The sequence below is a fragment of the Muscardinus avellanarius genome (assembly GCF_963383645.1).
Source record: "Muscardinus avellanarius genome assembly, chromosome: 1".
Taxonomy (NCBI): domain Eukaryota; kingdom Metazoa; phylum Chordata; class Mammalia; order Rodentia; family Gliridae; genus Muscardinus; species Muscardinus avellanarius.
Genome location: NC_137786.1, coordinates 110,077,111 through 110,098,129, shown reverse-complemented (window position 1 = coordinate 110,098,129; position 21,019 = coordinate 110,077,111). Strand labels below are relative to the sequence as shown.

Sequence of the window (21,019 nt, the reverse complement as noted above, 5' to 3'; positions counted from 1 at the left end):
TTGGCCCTTTGCTTTTGTTGCCTTTAAGATTCTCTGCTTGGCTTCCACATTGGTCATTTTGACAATTATGAGGCGTGGGGATCCTCTTCTCCGATCCTGTTTAAAGGGAGTTCTATAAGTTTCCTGGACCTGTGTATCGACCTCTTGCTCTATGTCTGGAAAATTTTCTGCTATTACTTCCTTGAAGAGATTGTTGATCCCTTTGGTTTCACTTTCTTTTCCCTCCTCTATTCCAATTATTCTTAGGTTAGCTCTCTTAAAATGGGCCCATATTTCTTCAATGTCAGATTCCTGCTGTTGGATATTTTTTTCTAGATTAGAAACTATGCGTTCATTTTTGGAATGATCATCTTCTAAGAGCGAGATTCTGTTCTCCATGTGTTCTAATCGGTTGTTTGTGCTTTGAATTGAGGCCTTTACTTCATTAATTGCATCCTTTATCTCTTTTTGGCTCTCTCTGAGTTCTTTTCGAAGCACCTCTATTATTTCTAGAGTTATTTTCCTGATTTGATCTTCTAGAAATCTCTGATTTTCTGTTTTATCGGGTTCTGATGTTGTGGGGTTGTGGGCATTCATTGCTCCAGTGTTATTCCTCTTTCCCATGATTTCGGAAGTTTGTGCCTTCTCTGGGTTCTTCCCTTGGGTCACTATGACTTCACTTAAGGTGTTCTGGATCTCGAGTCAGTAGTATCTCAGACCCCACTACTCCTTTACTGGGTTTTATCACAGAGTCTCAGACCCAGAGAGTCGATAGAGGCTGCTTTAGACTGTGGGGGGTGCCAGGTTGTACGTTCTCCTATGGTGTGATATCTCTGCCACCGCCCCTCCCCCACTGGGTCAAGTCCCAGGGAGTACAGTACTGGGATTTCTCCTCTGTGGCCCGCAATTTGACTCACTGTTCTTGAGTACGCAGATGTAGCTGTACTGGCCTCGTTGAATTCGGTGCTGCTGCCGCCGGTGGCAATATGGCGCCGCTGCTACGCCCTTGGCTGTGGGGCTGGCGTTTTTCTTCTTGGTTTTGATCTCTACTCTGAATCCCTGCAGCGTGTGCTGAGCTCGGCCACTGGGAGCTTTAGATGCTCTCTGCGTGGAGAAATCCCGCCTGGCTGTTCCGCAGTGGTTCACCTCGGCTTGCTGTAGCCGTCCCGTGAATTCGCCGGTGCCGCCGGCAGTATGGCGCTGCTGCCGCGTCTGCCGCGGCCTCGGGCGTGAGGCCGGTGTATCTCCTCTGTGGCTCTGTTCTCAGTCCGCGTTCTCTCTGGAGCCTGGTGATTTTTTGTTTCACTGGTGATGGTGTTTTCTGGCTATGAAAAGTGCTGATTTTGTGGTAATGGAGATTTGTTGTTAGCGGGGATCTTAAGCCCCGCTTTTCTCGGTCGCCATCTTCCCGGATGTTTTTTTTTTTAATCTTTATCATTATTATGGTGGTAGTTACATGATATAAGTGGTATATATTTGTTAAAACATCAATTTATATACTGAAAATTGGTGAATATTGTTGTATAAATTATCTCTTAGTAAAGCTTTAAGAGAAAACAAATAAGATCTGTATTACCACTGCAGGATTCTCATACCCTAAACTTTAAGGGAAGAGATAGGTGTTTGTTTTTTAATTATGAAAACTCAAAATAAAAATTAGTAGCATTTTAATTTTTGTTTTAATTACAGAGACACAGCTAAGTTCCCCTGAAACTCTTGACCTTGAAAGAGAAGACTCTTCAGGTAGCAGAGAGAACCTGGATGGAGTAAGAAGAATAGTGGGAGGCAAGGAGGTGAATATTCTCTTTTATAATTTTTTTTAGTCATTTCTTTCTGTAAGTTGCCGTCTCTCTGATGTAATCTTGACCTTGGTGGAAAAGATTTAGTTGACATAGGATTTTAGATTTTGAGACACTTATCTCAAAGAGAAATCTTTATAGTTCAGATCAGTTTAGCACTGATATTAAAAATAATAAGTTACTGCCGGGCGTGGTGGCGCACGCTTGTAATCCCCGCGCTTGGGAGGCGGAGACAGGAGGATCGCGCAGGTTCGAAGCCAGCTGCGCTGGTGTAAGAGACTCTGTTTCAAAAATATAAAATAGGTCTGGGAGTGTAGCCCGGAGGAAGAAGGGCTTCCAGGAACCCCAGTACCACCACCAAAAAAAAAAAAAAAAAATAAATAATAATAATAATTTACCATTTCTTGAGTACTTTTACATGCATTATTCTTTCTAATACAGATAGAAAACAGACTTAGAATATTCACGTAATTTGCACTAATTCATCCTGCTATTAGTAGAACCAGAATTTGAACATAAGTTTGAACGGTCTTGGGGAAAAAATCACTCTGTAACATAAATATCATTCTTACCCTTACCTTGAAATGTTATCAGATGCACAAAGCCAGGATAAAATAAGCAAATCTTTTTGCATCATTACCTTTCCTAACTATTGTCATATATTTGGAAAGAGCTATAAAGCTGATTGGTGGAGGTTCATACTTTTGATTCAGATTCATAGTGTGTATTTTTCATTTTGAGTCTGACAAAACAATTTAGCTACCAGGAATACTTTTAAAGAATTTAAACTCTTTAAATGTATTGCTGTAAAAAGCAGTTTGAGAATTAAGCAGATTCTTCAGTGAAAGTAAAGATTTTGGTCATATTTTTGTTTGCTGTCTTATTCTGAGCACTTTAAAAGAGACTTAATCCTCTTATTTCTTTTTATACTGTTTTTTTTTCCCTTTCCTTTTGTTTTGTGGTGCAAGTGATTGAACCCAGGGCCTTGCACATAATAGGCAAATGCACTACCACTGAGCTGCATCCCCAGCCTTAGATTTTTTTGAAAATTGTTTTTACAGTAGAAATCAGATCCAGGGGTGTATTCGCTCGAATCACCCCCCCCCCCATGCCATTTCTGAATAGCATGGGGCTTTAACTGTCTTCTGTATTTCTATCTTTTTTTTTTTTTTTTTTTTTTTGGTGGTACTGGGGTTCCTGGAAGCCCTTCTATCTCTGGGCTACACTCCCAGACCTATTTTTACATTTTTTAATTTGGAAACAGGATCTCCTAAGCCAGTGCATGTGGCTGGCTTCGAACCTGCGCGATCCTCCTGTCTCTGCCTCCCAAGTGCGGGGATTACAAGCGTGCACCACCAACGCCCAGCTATATTTCTATCTTTTTAATAAACTTTTTTAAATCTTAAAAAAAAAAGATAAGAAAAGAAAGAAATCAGATCCAGTCCCCAGTGTCTGAACTGTAGGTACCTGGGTAGGAATTCTATTTTCATGAATCATGCACAGTACCTGGTTCCCTGGAAGTAGGTCTGTCATAGCTGACAGACCAGAATTCCCTGATGCCAGTGGTGGTAGGAAAGATGACAACACTGCCTGCAGCAGAGCTTCTGAGGACAGATCCTGCTAGATAATTTAAAGGGCCTTTGGGTTCTTTTCCCGGGAAGGAAACCACTATTTATTTATTTATTTATTTACTTATTTATTTACGGTGGTACTAGAATGGAACCGAGGGACTTTCTTCCCAATGGGCTACACTCTCAGACCTAGTTTATATATATATATTTGAAGATTTAAAGAAGTTTGTTAGAAAGATAGAAATACAGAAAATAGAAATACAGCCCCATGCCAGAGTGGCATGGAGGGGTGACTCGAATGAATACACCCAGACCTAGTTTATATTTTATTTGGAAACAGGTTCTCACTAAGTTGCTGAGAGCCTCATTAAGTAGCTGAGGCTGGCTTGGAACCTGTGTGATCCTCCTGTCTCAGCCTCCCAACTGCAGGGATTACAAGCGTGTGCCACCACGCCCCACTAGAAACCACTTTTTAAATGGGAATAGGGGAACAGGGTGTTATTAACATAGCCATTCCTTTTTTTTTTTTTTTTTTGGTACTGGGGATGGCACCCAAGGGCATTCTATCTCTGAGCTGAGCTACACCCCTACCTATATTTTTAATTCTTTATTTTGAAACAGGGTCTCACTGGGTTGCAAATGGCCTAAGTAGTAGTTGAAGCTATCCACAAACTGTGATCCTCCTGTCTCAGCCTCCCAAATACTGGGATTATAAGTGCCACCACTCCCAGCTTCCTACAAGCCTTTAGTTGGTTCACCCAATCATGGATCTCTTACCCATCCATGCCTGCAAAGCACACTATTCTTTGTTTGGGCCAAAGAACATGAACTTGTTATGGTGGGAGAACTGGTATAGGGACTCTGGGCTCCCAAGCAGTTTGGGTTCTTGTTCTGAGCTATGTGTAGAAAACAATAGCCTGAACTCCTATGAGCTTAAGCATTTTTTTGTATTATAACAAAGACTAAAAGATAGGACAGAGTTAATAAAGCCCTATACAAGAGGTAGTATAAGGGGGTGATTTGGAAAGAAGTTACGGGAGGTTTTTTTGGACCCAGGACATTTTAAACCAATAATCTTCTGACCCAACTAGATCCACCCCTTCTGGGGCAAGTCTTTTGATGCGGGGCTTCATTCCTGTAGACCTGCCTTTTGTTACACCCCAAAATGTGTTAATTGATCATCAGAGCCTGGGATCTCTTGAAAGCTTATGGCATCCTCCCACAATTATTGGAGTTTTGGATTTCTTGAAGGTTTATGGCATCCTTGCACATCCTTGGGAAATCTTATCTTTACAATGAAAAAGAGCCCTGGGGCTTTCTCTGTTGTCTTGCTAATCACCCTTGGTACCTGGAATTCTGCAGGATTTTTTTCCCTTGTCTGAATGCCTACCCTATCTTCCAGTTTTCCAAAACCAGAGCTATTTTCAAATACATTTTGAAGTCATTTTCCAATACCACACAAACCTTGTTTAGAATTGATAGTGTACATGTGTATACTACTAGATATGAAATAGACTTGTATAGCTTTTCTCACTAAAATAAGTTAGAAAAGCTGAACATGGTGTCACATACCTATAATCACAGAACCTGGAAAGTGAAGACAGGAGGATCACAGGTTCGAGACCAGTTTTAACAACATAGCAAGCCTCTCAGCAACCTAATGCGACCCTGTTTCAAAATAAAAATAAAATAGAGCTGAAGGTGTAGCTCAGGTGCAGAATGCCCCTGATTCAATCCCTGCTATCACCACCAAAACAGAAAAAAGAAAGAAACAAGGTCTTACTAAATTGCTGAGGCTGGGCTCAAACTTGCAATCCTCCTGTCTCAGCCTTTTGAATACTGAGTTTTTGGGCATGCACTACCATACTGAGGTTGAGGCTCTGTTTACAAAAAAGAAAAAAAAAGTTGGGCATGGTGGTACATGCCTGTAGTCTCAGTACCTGGGAGGCTGAAATAGGAGGGATTGCAGCTTTGATGTAAGCCTCAGCAATATAGCAGTGAGGCCCTCTGCAACTTAGTGAGATTCTGTTTCAAAAAATAATAAAATAAAGTAAGGCTGGGGGTGTAGCTGCAAGGTTCTAGCCCCTGGGCTCAATCCCCAATACCACACACAGTAAATTAATTAACTTATTTAATTTTAAAAAGAAATTAGAAATACCATAGTTTTAAAAATCATTGAATAATCACTTATTAGTTACAAGTTGCTTATTAGAAAGATAGAATTGAATATGTTTATAAAGATAGTATCATAAGGGGTATGAACTCTTGCCTTTGGGAACTGTAAATAGGGTCATTTGTTCTAATATTTTTTATTTATTAAAAGGTGTGAGTGCTATTGGAATTAGAAAACACGGCTTTGCCTACTAACCTACTACTTTGTGATGCTGGATAAACTGTTTTATTCATTTATTAGGCAGATATTTATAGTTTGTATACTTTGTATACTCATTATCTGGACTCTTAGGGTACAAAGATAAATAAGAAAAACACAGTCCCTGCTCTCCTAGGGTTTCATTAAGGAAAAGGAAAAGAAAGACACATATACAGATAATTATAATGTGGACTAACAAATGTCATGGTAGATTACCAGGACATTAGGGGAGCACAGAACAAGACTGCTCTTTCAAATTTCAGCTTTTTGTACATAAAGATGAGGCAAAAATACCTCTTTTTCCTATATTTTATTTATTTATTTATTTATTTATTTATTTATTAATTCATTTATTTATTGGTACTGGGGATTGAACCCAGGGGAACTCTACCTCCAAGCTACACCCTCAGCTCAATTTTTCATTATTTTTTGCGGTACTGAGGATGGAACCCAGGGGCATTCTACTTCTGAGCTACATCCCCGCCATATTTTTATTCTTTAATTTGAAACAGGGTCTCATTGGGTTGCAAAGGGCCTCACTAAGTAGCTGAGGCTGTCCATGAACAGTGGGATCCTTCTGTCTCAGCCTCCCAAATGCTGGGATTACAAGTGTGCACCACCATGCCTGGCTTGATTTTTTTAGTCTTTATTTTGAAACAGGATCTCACTAAGTTGCAGAGGGCCTCACTAAGTAGCTGAGGCTGGTCTCAAACCTGCAATCCTCCTGTCTTAGCCTCTCAAGTACTGGGATGACAAGTGTGCGCCACCATGCCTGGCTCTATTTTACTTATTTTAAAAGAGCCTATTTTACTGAGTTACTTTGAAGATTAAATTAGACAAAGAAATGGTATAGCAGAAATTTGTTTTATTTATTTATTTATTTATTTATTTATTTATTTATTTTGTGTGTGTGGTACTGGGGGTGGGACCCAGAGGCTTTCTACCTCCGGGTTATACTCCCAGACTCATTTTCTATTTTATTTGGAAACAGGGTCTCACTAAGTTGCTGAGAGCCTCACTGAGTAGCTGAGGCTGGCTTCGAACCCGTGTGATCCTCCTGTCTCAGCCTCCCAAGCGCAGGGATTACAAGCGTGCGCCACCACGCCCGGCAGTATAGCAGAAATTTGGCACAAGTGAAAGCATACACGTGGAAAGTTATTTTGCTTCCTTGTAAATATTGCGGCTGCCAGCCGGGCGTGGTGGCGCACGCTTGTAATCCCCGCACTTGGGAGGCGGAGACAGGAGTTTCGCGCAGGTTCGAAGCCAGTCGCGCTGGCTTAAGAGACCCTGTTTCAAAAAAAAAAATACACACACACACACACACACACACACACACACACACACACACAATAGGTCTGGGAGTGTAGCCCGCAGGTAGAAGGGCTTCCAGGAACCCCAGTACCACACACATAAAAAAATTGCGGCTGCTCAGTGATGTTAGCTTCTTAAGGATAGGTAATGCTTGGCAGTGTTGAGTTATGTGGAATATTCATGGCAGAAGTCAGGTTTCTTTGAAAATAATGGTTTCTCAGTATTGTGACTGGAAGTTTCTCTTAGTTGGATTCTTAGATGTTCCATTCTCAGAAGAATTAATAGAAGTTATTCAGAGCTCAAAGATAGTTTAGTCAGTAAGTTTTTGAGTAAATTGTGTCAAGAGGCCTATGGGAAGAGGAAAGATCTGAACAGACTGCTTTATAAACTATATAACCAGGTGGGGGGAGGCTAGAGGGTTTGGTGATTTGTAGGATTTGCCTTTATTTTCACTAGGTTCTCTCTCTCTCTCTCTCTCTCTCTCTGTCTGTCTGTCTGTCTGTCTGTCTTTTCTGTACTGGGGATTGAACTCAGGGGGCATTCTACCTCCAAGCTATACCCCCCAAACCCTATATATATATATTTTTTTTTTGGCAGTACTGGGGATGGAACCCAGGGATATTCTACCTCCGAGCTACACCCTCCAGCATTTTTTTTTTTTTATTACTATCTTTATTTTGAAGCAGAGTGTCACTGAGTTGCAAAGGTCCTCACTAAGTAGTAGCCGAGGCTGTCCTTGAACCATGATCCTCCGGTCTCAGCCTCCCAAATGCTGTGATTACAAGCGTGTGCCACCATGCCCGGCTTCCAAGCCCTATTTTTTATTCTTTATTTTGAAATAGGGTTTTACTAAATTGCGGAGAGCCTCACTAAGTACCTGAGGCTGGCTGCAAACCTGCAATCCTCCTGTCTCAGCCTCCTAAGTACTGGGATTCTAGGCATGCACCACCATGCCTGGCTTAGGTTCTTTTGTTGAAGTGAAGCCTTTTCAGGCCAGAAGGTAAGAATCAGCCCTCCAAGGGCTTATCATTGCATGTCCAAGTATCATTTTTTAGAAATATAGTACTACTTTTGAGAAACCATATAGTATGTTAAGCTGGGCATGTTGTACATGTCTGTAATCCCAGTATTTGGGAGGCTGAGACAGGAGGATTTTAGGACTGAGGCAAGCCTGAGCAACTTAGTGGGACTGTCTCAAAATGAAAATCAAAAAGGGCTATAATTTAGAGGTAGAGGGCCCCTGCATTCAATCCTCAGTACCAAAACAACAACAAAATGAAACAAAACACATGCATATACACAATTCCAAAAAACAAAGCTGTATAGTATTTTAAAAGTAGAAAGAGCCAGGTGTGGTGGCGCACACTTGTAATCCCTGTGCTTGGGAGGCAGAGACAGGAGGATCGCTCAGGTTCAAAGCCAGTCTCGCTGGCTTAAGAAACCATGTTTCCAAATAAAAATATATATAAAAAATAGGTCTGGGAGTGTAGCCTGGAGGTAGAAGGGCTTCCAGAAACCCCAGTACCACCTTAAAAAAAAAAAAAGTAGAAGGAACTCTACAGAGACCAAATCCCTGACTACATAGTGCCAATAAAAGCTGCTTTGCTTATATTTCCCACCTTGTTGAAGTTCTCTATAGTAGTTAATGTTTAAATGTGCATGAGGGGGTGGTTACTGGGGATGGACAGGGGCATTCTACTTCTGAGCTATACTCCCAGCCCTATTTTATTTTTATTTGGAAACAGAGTCTCACTAACTTGCTAAGAGTCTCACTAAGTTGCTGAGCCTGGCTTTGAACCTGTGATCCTCCTGTCTTGGCCTCTCAAGTACTGGGATTACAGATATGCACCACCACACCCAGTCTTTTTTCTTTTTGTGCGTCTGGGGATGGAACCCAGGGGCATTCGACTTCTGAGCTACAGCCCCTGCCCTATTTTTTATTTTTTATTTTTTGGTGGTACTGGGGGTGGAACCCAGAGGCGTTCTACCTCCAGGCTATCCTCCCAGACCTTTTTTATATTTTATTTGGAAACAGGGCCTCACTAAGTTGCTGAAAACCTCACTAAGTAGCTGAGGCTGGCTTCAAACCTGCACGATCCTCCTGTCTCAGCCTCCCAAGCGCGGGGATTACAAGCATGCACCACCACGCCTGGCCCCTGCCCTATTTTTTTATTCTTTATTTTGAAACTGGGTCTCACTGAGTTGCAGAGGCCTCACTAAGTAGCTGAGGCTGTCCACAAACCGCGATTCTCCAGTCTGAGCCTTCCGATGCTGAGATTATAAGCGTGCACCACCACGCCTGGCTATTTTTTTTTTTTTCTTTAAGTACTGGGGGTTGAAGCCGGGCATGGTGGCGCATGCTTGTAATCCCCGCATTTGGGACGCTGAGACAGGAGGATCGCAGTTCACAGATAGCCGCAGCTACTTAGTGAGGTTCTCTGCAACTCAGTGAGACCCTGTTTCAAAATAAAGGATAAAAAATTGGGCTAGGAGTATAGCTTGGAGGGAGAATGCCCCTGGGTTCCATCCTTAGTACTGCAATACATACATACATACATACATACATACATACATACATACATACTGAGAGTTGAACCCAGGGACATTCTACCTCCAAGCTACACCACCAACTCTATTTTATTTTTTGTTTTGAAGCAGGTTCTTTCTAGGTTGCTGAGAGTCTTGCTAAGTTTCAGAGGCTGTCCTCAAACCTGTGATCCTCTTGTCTTCGCCTTCCAAGTATTGGGATTACAGGCATGTGCAACCATGCCCAGCCTAAACAGACCTTTTTAATAGTGTTGGGAACATATATATATATCTTATTTTTCTTTTCTCTCCTCTTTTTTTTTTTTTTTTGGTACTGGGGATTGAACCCAGGGACATTTCACCTCCAACTTTCACATCAGCCCTTTGTTGTTGTTGTTGTTGTTGTTGTTGTTGTTGTTGTCTCAGCTTCCTTAGTACTAGGATTACAGGCATGTGCTACTGCACCCAGGTTCTGCTCAAATAGCTCTGCGTACATAAGACAACTTTTTTCTTTAAATATTTATGAACAGAGGAACTTGATTTGTGAGAAGCTCAGTGACTAAGTTTGAAATAATAAAGTACTTAGAATTTCCAGGCCTCTTGACTCTCCCTCACTCCTAGACAACAAGAAGAAAATCAGATAACTTCCCAGTACCTGCAGGATCAGCTTCTAGAAACAGAATAGAAGGGAAGCTTTTGCTTTTGCCACAACATGGTAAATGAAAATGCCAAAGGTTTTGATGTAAACAGGCCTGGGTTTGAGTCTAGATTGCTCACTAACTTTGTGATTAGCAGATTATTTTACCTTTCTATACTCAGTTACCTCTTCTGTAATACTGATGCTTAGTATATAGTTGTCAGGCACTGAAAAAATATTAACTATATTAGTAGTGCTTTCTAATCCTTGGCCTTGAATTTGATAAATTGATTGTTATCTTTTTGAAAGTAGATGAAATGTGGAATAAAGTCTGTTGGGGGGAAAGAAGTTTGTTTGGGGGAAAAGAAGTTTATAAACTAAAGATGTTATGATTACTGTTTGTCATGTTCTTCAGGTTGGTAACAGGGAAAATGCTGAGAAGGAAACACGTACCTTTTCACCTAGGACCCAGGTTTCCTGCCCACTGTGTGACCAAGGCTTCCCACCCACAAAAATCGAGAGACATGCAATGTACTGCAATGGTCTGATGGAGCAAAAGACAGGTAAGGACTCAGCAGAACAGCAAATTTGTGTGGTTGTTTTGTTATCCTGAACAATGTAATGCAGGGAAAATAGCTCTTCTTCAAAGTTAAAGTCGTTATTGTTTTTTCTATCTAGTTAATTTCCTAAGTTTTAGAGTTGCCCATTTTTCATTCAAAACAAGTCTCTTGTTTTTTTTTTTTAATAGAAATTATTACCTAGAGACAGCAGATGAAAAATATCCCTAATTTATATTCATGTCATACATGTCTTTGCTGAGTTCCCCTGGAGCTGTTGTCTTATCTTCCTAAGAGTATACCAAAAGCCATAGTTTTAGTACAGTGTGAGATATTGACCAAGAAAATCTTCTTATTAATCACACTTCTTAAAATGCCATCCTGAATCCTGCCTATCTATGATTTTATTTTATTTTTTGTGGTACTTGGACTGAACCCAGGGAATCCTACTCCCCCAGCCCATTTTGTTTTTTGTTTTGAAACAAGGTCTTTCTAAGTTACTGAGAGACTCACTGCATTGCTGAGGCTGTCCTTGGACCTATGATACTCCTGTTTCAGCCTTCCAAAAACTAGGATTATAGGTGTGTGCCACCACACCTGTGCTGTCTATGATTTTAACCTCTAAATATAATAGTGTCAGCACTATCTGTAAGCCAACATACTGAATGGAACCTTTACATAGTAAGTGCTTCAGTTTTCTCAGTGCTACTTGATTCCCATAAATTAGCTGTATTTAAATCTGAAATTGTGTGATTGTGAAGTATTTTATAAGTTAAAACTGCCAGAAAGAAGGTAGGTATGGCGGTACATGTCTGTAGTCACAGTATTTGGGAGGCTGAGACAAGAGAATTACAGGTTCAAGGCCAGCCTCAGAAACTTAGCAAAATCCTGTTTCCAAATAAAAAATAGTAGCCGGGCATGGTGATGCACACTTGTAATCCCAGTAGTTGGGAGGCTGAGACAGGAGGATTGCACATTCAAAGCCAGCTTAAGCAACTTAGTGAGACCCTGTTTCCAAATAAGAAATAAAAAAGGCTGGGGGTGTAGCCCAGAGTTAGAATGCCCCTATGTTCCATTCCTAGTAACACACAATAAATAAATAAATAAATAAATCTGTAGCTCAGAGGTAAGACGCCTCCGGATTCAATCCCCAGTACCAAGTAATGCATATTATTGCTGGGTGTGTGGTACATGCTTGTAATCTTAGTACTTGGGAGGCTGAGACAGGACAATCACAGGTTCATGGCCAGCCTTAGCAACTTGTGAGGCCCTTTGCAACTCAGTAAGACACTATTTCAAAGGAAAGATTAAGAAATCAGGCTGGGGGTGGAGCTCAGAGGTAGAATGCCCCTGGGTTCAGTCCCCAGTACCACAAAAAAGCAAAACAAAAGGAATGCATATTACTTAATACCTCTTAAGTAATATACATCTTAGTTTTTAAATAAGGAAGTACCTAAACTCGTAATTTAATACGTTTGGTTGACTTTTCTAGTTATAAAGTAGTACATGTTCATTCTAATAATAGTGATGAGTTACATTTTTTTTTTTTTTTGGTGGTACTGGGGGTGGAACCCAGAGGCTTTCTCCCTCCGGGTTATACTCCCAGACCTATTTTTATATTTTATTTGGAAACAAGGTCTCACTAAGTTCCTGAGAGCCTCACTAAGTAGCTGAGGCTGGCTTCGAACCTGTGTGATCCTCTTGTCTCAGCCTCCCAAGTGTGGGATTTACAAGTGTGCGCCACCACACCTGGCTTTGAGTTACATTTATTAAAGTAAATACTAATTATAAATGGACCATGCTATATACATATTATTCTGCAACTTGCCATTTTATTTATTAGTAAATTTATATCTTTCCATTGCAGATACTTTGTGTGGGTGTGTGGTACTGAGGATGGAACCCAGGGACATTCTACTTCTGAGCTATACCCCTAGCCATATTTTAGTTATTTTATTTTGAGATCAGAGGAGATCGGGTGCGTTCAGGGTTGTATGGCTGTAGACTATTTTTTTTATTTTGAAACAGGGTTTCACTAAGTTGCAGAGAGCCTTACTAAGTTGCTGAGGCTAGCCTTGAACCTGTGATTCTCCTGTCTTAGCCTCCCAAGTACTAGGATTATAAGCATGCCCCACCATACCCAGCACAAATACATTTTTTACATAGTTGAAATATGATTGTATATAAAATTTTGTATTCTGCTTTTTCTACTTATAGCATAAATTTTCCCCATCTGGCTAAAATTTTTCTTGTAAAAATATTTTTAATGTCTACATAATATTCTGTAATCCAAATTGCCTCCATTTGCATGCTATTGCATATTTAGAATGCTTCAACCTGGCACCAAGACTGTTAGACCTAAGGTGATCGATGTATCTGTATTTATATTTCAATGCATTTTTCAAGGATATGTTCCTAGTATGGGGCAGATGTTAAAATATAGGCTTGGAGTCCTTTCAATTTGAGCTTGAGACCCATTCTGTCACTTACCTGTGCACTGATCTTTATGCACCTGCCAATTAATATTAATTGTATTATTTAAGTTCTTTTGAGGTTAAATTAGATGTTTTAAGGAAAAGGCTTAGCATAGTGCCTACTACACACGCAGTAAATACTTAAGAACTATTAGGTGCTCCCATTATTGGCACTAGTAAAATTCCTAGGTGAAAGGTTTTGAGATCATTGTAGTCTTTCAAATAAAATGAAAGTCGAGGGCATAAATCTGACCACCAACTCCATTTAATGAAAGAGCCCTGACGTACTAGAATCTAAGTGCACTTTTAATTTGATATTGCTCTTTAGTCTGATTTTTTAGCTGAGAGTTTCAGTGACTATAAGAATTCTGGGGCTGAGCATTTGGTGACCTGTGAGGGAAGGTTCTATCTTGTCTGTCTCATCAAGCACACTTAATGCAGCTGGTATTAGTCATCTGCCTCAGTGACTTACTCAGTACTGGGTCCAGAAGTAAATGAATTCGAGAAGCTGAATATCCCTTTAGATGACCTCCTTCAGGTAAGAAGTAATATAAGGTAGCTCCTACTTACATGTCTCCTACCAAACTCTGCTAGTTTGTGCTTAAATAGAAAGCATTGGCATTCATTACTGTCAGATATCTTTCAGTTACATGACATTTGCTTTTAAGCTTTTTCCTTATTAGAGTATGGTAGAGGAACTTACAGCCCCAAGTACATGTTGTTGAAATGATGTAAGCTTGCTTCTGAATTTTCTCAGATCAAATGCAGACGTATGCTACTAGAACCAGGTTGTTTTTATTGAACTTGTTAAGCTGACATCCTCATGTAGGCAGACTGAAACGTAACCATCTTCACCATTGAGTAAGGAACCTTCCAGATTCTCTTCATTCTGCTGGGTACAGGTTCAGTGACCCTGTCTAATTCTGCTCTGTTGGATTTGCATTCTGGTTCTTGTGGTCTTTTAGAAATGGATGTAAATGTGTTTTCTGATATAAGAAGTCTTAATATTCTCGATACCATATGTCATTATAGCTCTGGCACTAGTGCCTCTGGCCTTCATCAGAAGATGCCTGAAGCCAAGCCAGGGAACCTGCATGGATCCTATGTGGCCAGATTCAGTTAGCTGCAGCATAAGAAATAAGCAAATGATGTGGGTGTGACAGCACATGTTTGTAAACCTAGTACTTGGGAGGCTGAGACAGGAAGATTGCAGGTTCATAGCCAACCTCAGCTGTTTAGTGAGGCCCTCCGCAACTTAGTGAGACCCTAAAAATAAAGAATTTTGGCCGGGCATGGTGGCACACGCTTGTAATCCCCACGCTTGGGAGGCTGAGACAGGAGGATCGCAAAGGTTCGAAGCCAGCCTGTTACTTAGTGAGGCTCTCAGCAACTTAGTGAGACCCTGTTTCAAATAAAATCTCAAATGGGTCTGGGAATATAGCCCAGAGGTAGAAAGCCTCTGGGTTCCACCCCCAGTACCACCAAAATAAAATAAAATAAAATAAAATATATATTATTTTATTATTTATTTATTTAATAAAAATTTATTTTATTAAAATAATTTTTTGGCGGGTCCAGGGATGGAACCCAGGGGCATTTGACCTCTGAGCTACACCCTCTGCCCTATTTTTTATTCTTTATTTTGAAACAGGGTCTCACCAAGTTGCGGAGGGCCTCACTAAGTAACTGAGGCTGGCTGCAAACCGTGATCCTCCGGTCTCGGCCTCCCAAATGCTGGGATTACAAGCGTGAGCCACCATGCCCAGCTAAAATTTTATTTTTAAAGAAAAAAAAAAAAAGACCCTCAAAAAAAGAATAAAAAAATAGGGCTGGGAGCTGGGCGTGGTGGTATGTACTTAGAATCCCAGTACTTGAGAGGCTGAGACAGGAGGATTGCACGTTCGTGGCCAGCCTCAGCCTCAGCTACTTAGTGAGGCCCTCTGCAACTTAGTGAAACCCTGTTTTAAAATAAAGAATAAAAACTAGAGTTGGGAGTGTAGTTTGGAGGTAGTCTGCCCCTGGGTTCCATCCCTACTACTGGAAAAAAAAAAATAAGGCTAGGAGTTAAATAAGGCTGGGTTAAATCCCCAGCACAACTTACACACACACACACACACACACACACACACACACACACACACACGTAAGCAAAAAGGAAAAATGAGTTTTAAACTGAGGACAAGCATATCTGGATTGTTTCTTACTGGTCCTACAGAATAGATTACAATTTATAGAAATAAAAGCTGATGATAGACATATGTAGATTTAGCTAGGCTGTGCTTAGCCAGGAATATGTCAGTTTTAGCTTTCTTGGCATCTGTCCCTAGCATAAGGAACTTTTTATTTTCAGCATGAAGAAGTTTAGGAGCTGTTTCAGTGTCTGCTTTAATCTGACATAGGGCTATTTGTTTTAATCTATCTAGATCATTACATTCTTCTTTTGAATATCAGCTTGTCCACCTAGAACCAGAAATTTGATTCCTTTTATCATCAATTTATATATACCTTTAATTCACTCAGATACTTATGAAACACTTCTTTTTTTTTTTTTGGCGGTACTGGGGATGGAACCCATGGGCATTCTACCTCTGAGCTACGCCCCAGCCCTGTTTTGAAACAGGGTCTCACTGAGTTGCAAAGGGCCTCACTAAGTAGTTGAGGCTGTACACTGATAAGTAAAATAAAAAATTAAATGTGAGTAAAATAAAAAGAAGTGAGTACGGCGGAGTGTGAAAAACACGAGAGAGGTCCGGTACACATGGCATGTAAAGTTTTAATGGCACGGCTCCCCCCGGGATCAGGGCGAGGCACCATGGAGCCCGCGCGCCTGTCCGAAGCTAGAGGACGCGGGCTCTCCTTTTAAAGGCATGCATCTCGCGAGATGGGGGTTTACTCGCGGGAATGCCCAATTCTCGCGGGGGTTTCAGCCCCTCCCTTGCCCTGCAGAGGTCATGTGACACAAAGTCACATGAGTGCAGGACCCAACTTAACATTCCGGCCTTTTGATGGTAGGGATAATGGATGACGATTGGACCCTCTAGCTTCTTCCTGCTGTTAAGGGGCGTCGTCAGGGGCCCCAGGCCGGGAGGAGTCGGGAGTCCAGTCCCCCAGAAGGGGGTGCAGGTGGGTGCATAGCTGCAGTGCGAATTGGAGGTTACCCTGGACAGCTTAGTGATGTGCGCTTGAGGAGGCTTGAACAGGCAAGGGCTATTAAAGAAAAAAACAAATCATGAGATTGAGCAGGCGACCAAAAAGGAGACTGGCTTACTCAGTACCTGGAGAGCTACCCTGAGCTGGCAAAGAGGATGGAGGTTGAGGGATCCAGGAGCCATCAGTCTTCAGCCAGGCTGAGTAGGGCCAGCGGCAGGGCCTGGTCTGGAAAGGTGCTCCCCCTGTGTTGAGGCACCTGGGGCTCACCCTTTTCCAAGGGCACTGTTCCAGTGGCCCTCCTGGCCACACGCCGAGCAGTCTGATTGGTAGGCGTGGCTTTGCCCCACTTGAGGCAGGCTCCTGAAGGTAGTTGTTGTTGCAGTCCTCCACACCTAGGTGGCGCTCCAGAGGGCTGAGCCGCCACCACCAGCTGAAGGGCAGCTACCAGGGATCTGCTTTTTGGCAAAGTCGGAGTGTACGCTCCATTTCCGCCTGTTTCTCTCTGGAATTAAAACTTAGATGCTATGTTAAGGTTCTGTCAGCTGTGACGGACCTATACTCACAAAGAGCGCATCCCGGGGCTGGTGTCCGGCAAGAATGGCAACGCAGACTCCCCATGGGCAGAGGGTGTCGCCCCAGCCCCGGCCCGGCGTTTCCCACAGCACCTAGGGCACGCCCACGCAGGCCGCCCAGCAAAATTGTAGTCTGGCGCGGGCCAAGATGGTGACTGTGACATCACCAGGCAGCGACTACGCGCCATCACAAAATGGCAGCTGGCGGGAAAATAAATGGAAGCTGATGGGGGAGAGCATTTGGAGGGATACCAGACCACTTAGAAAAGTTCCTAACTGTTCCTGGGCCACCGCAACCTATTTCCCAACTCGTATCAAGGCAGACAGGCTCTCAGGCATCTGCTAGTATAAAGGTTCGACTCCCCATAATTGGTTCGCGGGCGGAAACGAAGAACAGGAAATGGGCGTCCCCGATTTCCCTGCTCAATCGTTCGGAAACGGAGGTTAAGAGATAGGGAAGAACGTCTTCATTCCTTCTCAAAACCGGAGGATGACCTGGTCATCCGCAGCGTGATCCCAGTGGACCATGGGACAATGGGTCACCAAGCGCTTGGATTTTGGGGTCCCAGTGGACCGGAAGACCCAAGTCCGGAACCCGCTAACCAAGGGAAGGAGGCAGTTTACCGGAGTATAGTGTTGTCGGCCAGCGCTGGCTGTGACAGAAGCGCTGAGAAGCTGCTGGGGGCGCGGTAGAGCCAGGGCGCGCGGATGCCGGTGGCTGGTGTGGACGGCACTGGCGGCTGGCGGGATCAGTGGGGGCGCGCAGGCGGCGTGGCTTGCCGGGCCCGCGGTGTGGAGACAAAATGGCTTCCAGGCACGCGCCAGACGCTGAGGCTGGGCCCCGAGGAGCACCGCCAGTGAGCCTGGCTCGGGGCGGGTGGGGCAAACCGGCCAGAGGTCCCGGCGGTGACCGGAGAACCAAGCTGGAACGGTGCTTTAGGAGGTCCAAGCGGCAGGCAGAGGTCCTGGCCCGCGCAGGCGGTTGGCAGGCAGAGCAAGTGCCAAGCTGCCTGACTCAGGCCGGAAAGATGGCCGCCGACTCCTAGGATTGGTTAGGAGTGGAAAGTGGGAGGGATTAAAGATTGTGAGGCCTCCAGTGAGGCCATGAGGTGGGAGGGGTTAAAGATGGCGAGGCCTCCAGTGAGGCCATGAGGTGGGAGGGGTTAAGGATGGCGAGGCCTCCAGTGAGGCCATGAGGTGGGAGGGGTTAAGGATGGCGAGGCCTCCAGTGAGGCCATGAGGTGGGAGGGGTTAAGGATGGCGAGGCCTCCAGTGAGGCCATGAGGTGGGAGGGGTTAAGGATGGCGAGGCCTCCAGTGAGGCCATGAGGTGGGAGGGGTTAAGGATGGCGAGGCCTCCAGTGAGGCCATGAGGTGGGAGGGGTTAAGGATGGCGAGGCCTCCAGTGAGGCCATGAGGTGGGAGGGGTTAAAGATGGTGGGGCCAAGATGGCGGTCCCCCAGTGATTCCACGTGTCCAAGATGGCGGGCCAAAGCTGGCGACCCCCCCCCCCAGTAATTCCATGTGGCTGCTTACCGGAATGGCCAGGCCCAGGCAGCAGGGGTGGGCAGGCACAGGGTGAAGGGCGCCAGGGCGTGAGTCCGAGTGGAGGAACCAGCTGGAGCGCGGACTGGACTTGGCGGGCTGGGGGCTGTTTAGCAGAGTGGCGGCCACCTAGATGGAGGAGGCAGGCGGCCCCGGCAGGCGGGTCTAAGCAACGCCAGGCGCGGAGAAGACATAGGCGCGCGGTGTGGCACAGTCCGCGGGCGGCGCGGTCCCATTCCAGCAGCGGGCGGCGTGGGCAGGCGGGAACGGCAGTTTTAGGAGGTCCAAGCGGCAGGCAGAGGTCCTGGCCCGTGCAGGAGGTCAGCAAGTAGAACAGGTGCCAGCATCACCCAAGGAGCCTGGCTCCGGGCGGGTGGAACTAGCAGCCTGGCGGCCGGTGGAGCCTGCACGCCCCGGCGGTGGTGGCCGCGGAAGATGGCCGCCGGTGCTCTGGAAGAGAGCACATGGGCGGGAAAAGATGGCCACCGGCTCTCAGCAGAGCTTGGGGCCAGAAAGATGGCCACCGGCTCTCAGCAGAGCTTGGGGCCAGAAAGATGGCCACCGGCTCTCAGCAGAGCGCGGGGCCGAAAAGATGGCTGCGAGCTCTCAGCAGAGCTCGGAGCTGGAAAGATGGCCGCAGACTCTCAGCAGAGCCCGGGGTGGGAAGAAGGCCGCCGGCTCTCAGCAGAGCGCGGGGCCGAAAAGATGGCCGTGAGCTCTCAGCAGAGCTCGGGGCCGGAAAGATGGCCGCAGACTCTCAGCAGAGCCCGGGGCGGGAAGAAGGCCGCCGGCTCTCCCGGAGAGCGCGGGGCTGGGGAAGAAGGCTTACGGTCCAGGCAGGCACGGGGCAGCAGTGGCGGCAGTGGCGGGAGCAACGCCTGCAAGCGGAGCGCTGGTGTGGGACCTCACAGTCGAGCTGCTGGCGGGTCGGAGAGTCCAGGGCTCAAAAAGAGAGTAAAAAGAAAAAGAGAAAAAAAGAAAAAAAAAAGAAAAAAATGGGGAGGGACCCAAGAGTTCTCCCGGTTCGGCACCAAATGATAAGTAAAATAAAAAATTAAATGCGAGTAAAATAAAAATAAGTGAGTACGGCGGAGTGTGAAAAACACGAGAGAGGTCCGGTACACATGGCATGTAAAGTTTTAATGGCACGGCTCCCCCCGGGATCAGGGCGAGGCACCATGGAGCCCGCGCGCCTGTCCGAAGCTAGAGGACGCGGGCTCTCCTTTTAAAGGCATGCATCTCGCGAGATGGGGGTTTACTCGCGGGAATGCCCAATTCTCGCGGGGGTTTCAGCCCCTCCCTTGCCCTACAGAGGTCATGTGACACAAAGTCACATGAGTGCAGGACCCAATTTAACATACACGAGCCATGATCCTCTTGTCTCAGCCTCCCGAATGCTGGGATTACAAACATGTGCCGCCACGCCTGGCTTATGGAACACTTTTTTTTTTTTTTTTAAAGATGATGGTAGGCTTTATGTGGGTAGCTAAAGACATTTAAGATTTCTGCCATCAAGAAGCTTGCAGTCTGATTGATTCACCTAAGTGAATATCCCTGAAATTAAGTGCCGGTGAAAGAGAAGTGTTGTCAGTTGGAATTCAGCCACAGAGGGTGGGCTTATATAGCTTGGAATGTGAAAGCTGGGTAGGTTTAGATAAATCCATTTTAAGGTAAGTGGCTCTTAGTCTACTGTGGATTTAGATAAGATAGGAAGCCCAGGAACCTTGTTAGCTTGTCATACAAGATCTCTGGTGACATTTTAGGCTCTCTGAGAGTTTGGAGGAGAGGATCCTCACAAGAGCCATCCTACAGTGTAGACAGGAGAATGTGTTAGAGGAAGTATGTGAAGCACCTATTACTGTATGGCATATGATATGTCCTCAGTAAATTTTATTTCTTTACTTGGTTTTTTCTTGCCAGAGGCAGAAGTTAGTGATTGTTTCTTGTTCTTCTCCACTTTATGACTACAGAGAGAGGCCAGCCCCCAGCCTAATTTCTAAATCTTTGGTAAAAGGAATCGTCTCCTACTAGGGAAGTTTTGGAAAGTTAGTTTTCTTGAAGGTGCATAGGCTGGGAGACCATTAGCACAGTGCTCAAGTGGTAGAATAAGAGAGGTCTTGCATCCTGGGGTTTAGTGCCCAGTGTTCCCCTTCTTTCTGTTTTCCCCTGAAGCTAATTCTAGACATGTTTAATTTGACTATATGAAAGAAATAGTAATTAGAGTCATTTACATGAAGTGTCTACCATTTATGCCTAGTTACCATGTAACACAATAACAATTATACATGTCTTTAAATATGTATTGATTGACTTTGCTGTAAGCTTTATTTTATTATAATATTCCACTCTGATTAAATTGGCTTGTCTATTCAGTTTGCTCAATGATGACATGGCTTTTTTTTTTTTTTTTTGTATTGGGGATTGAACTTAGGGACATTCTACCTCTGAGCTATACCCCCAGCCTTATTTTATTTATTTATTTATTTTTTTGGTGGTACTGGGGGTGGAACCCAGAGGCTTTCTACCTC

At 44.2% G+C, this 21,019-nt stretch overlaps 1 protein-coding gene across 1 annotated transcript in view; it reads left to right on the top strand.

The window, feature by feature from the left end:
• UIMC1 (ubiquitin interaction motif containing 1) overlaps positions 1-21,019 on the top strand; it is a gene marked incomplete at both ends in the record, with an annotated part of 111,876 nt that overhangs the window by 52,957 nt on the left and 37,900 nt on the right. Inside the window, 2 exons of the mRNA XM_080713931.1 lie at positions 1,669-1,772; positions 10,610-10,757. Of these exons, the coding sequence (XP_080570057.1) occupies positions 1,669-1,772; positions 10,610-10,757 (252 nt within the window). The remainder of the gene's footprint in view (positions 1-1,668; positions 1,773-10,609; positions 10,758-21,019) is intronic.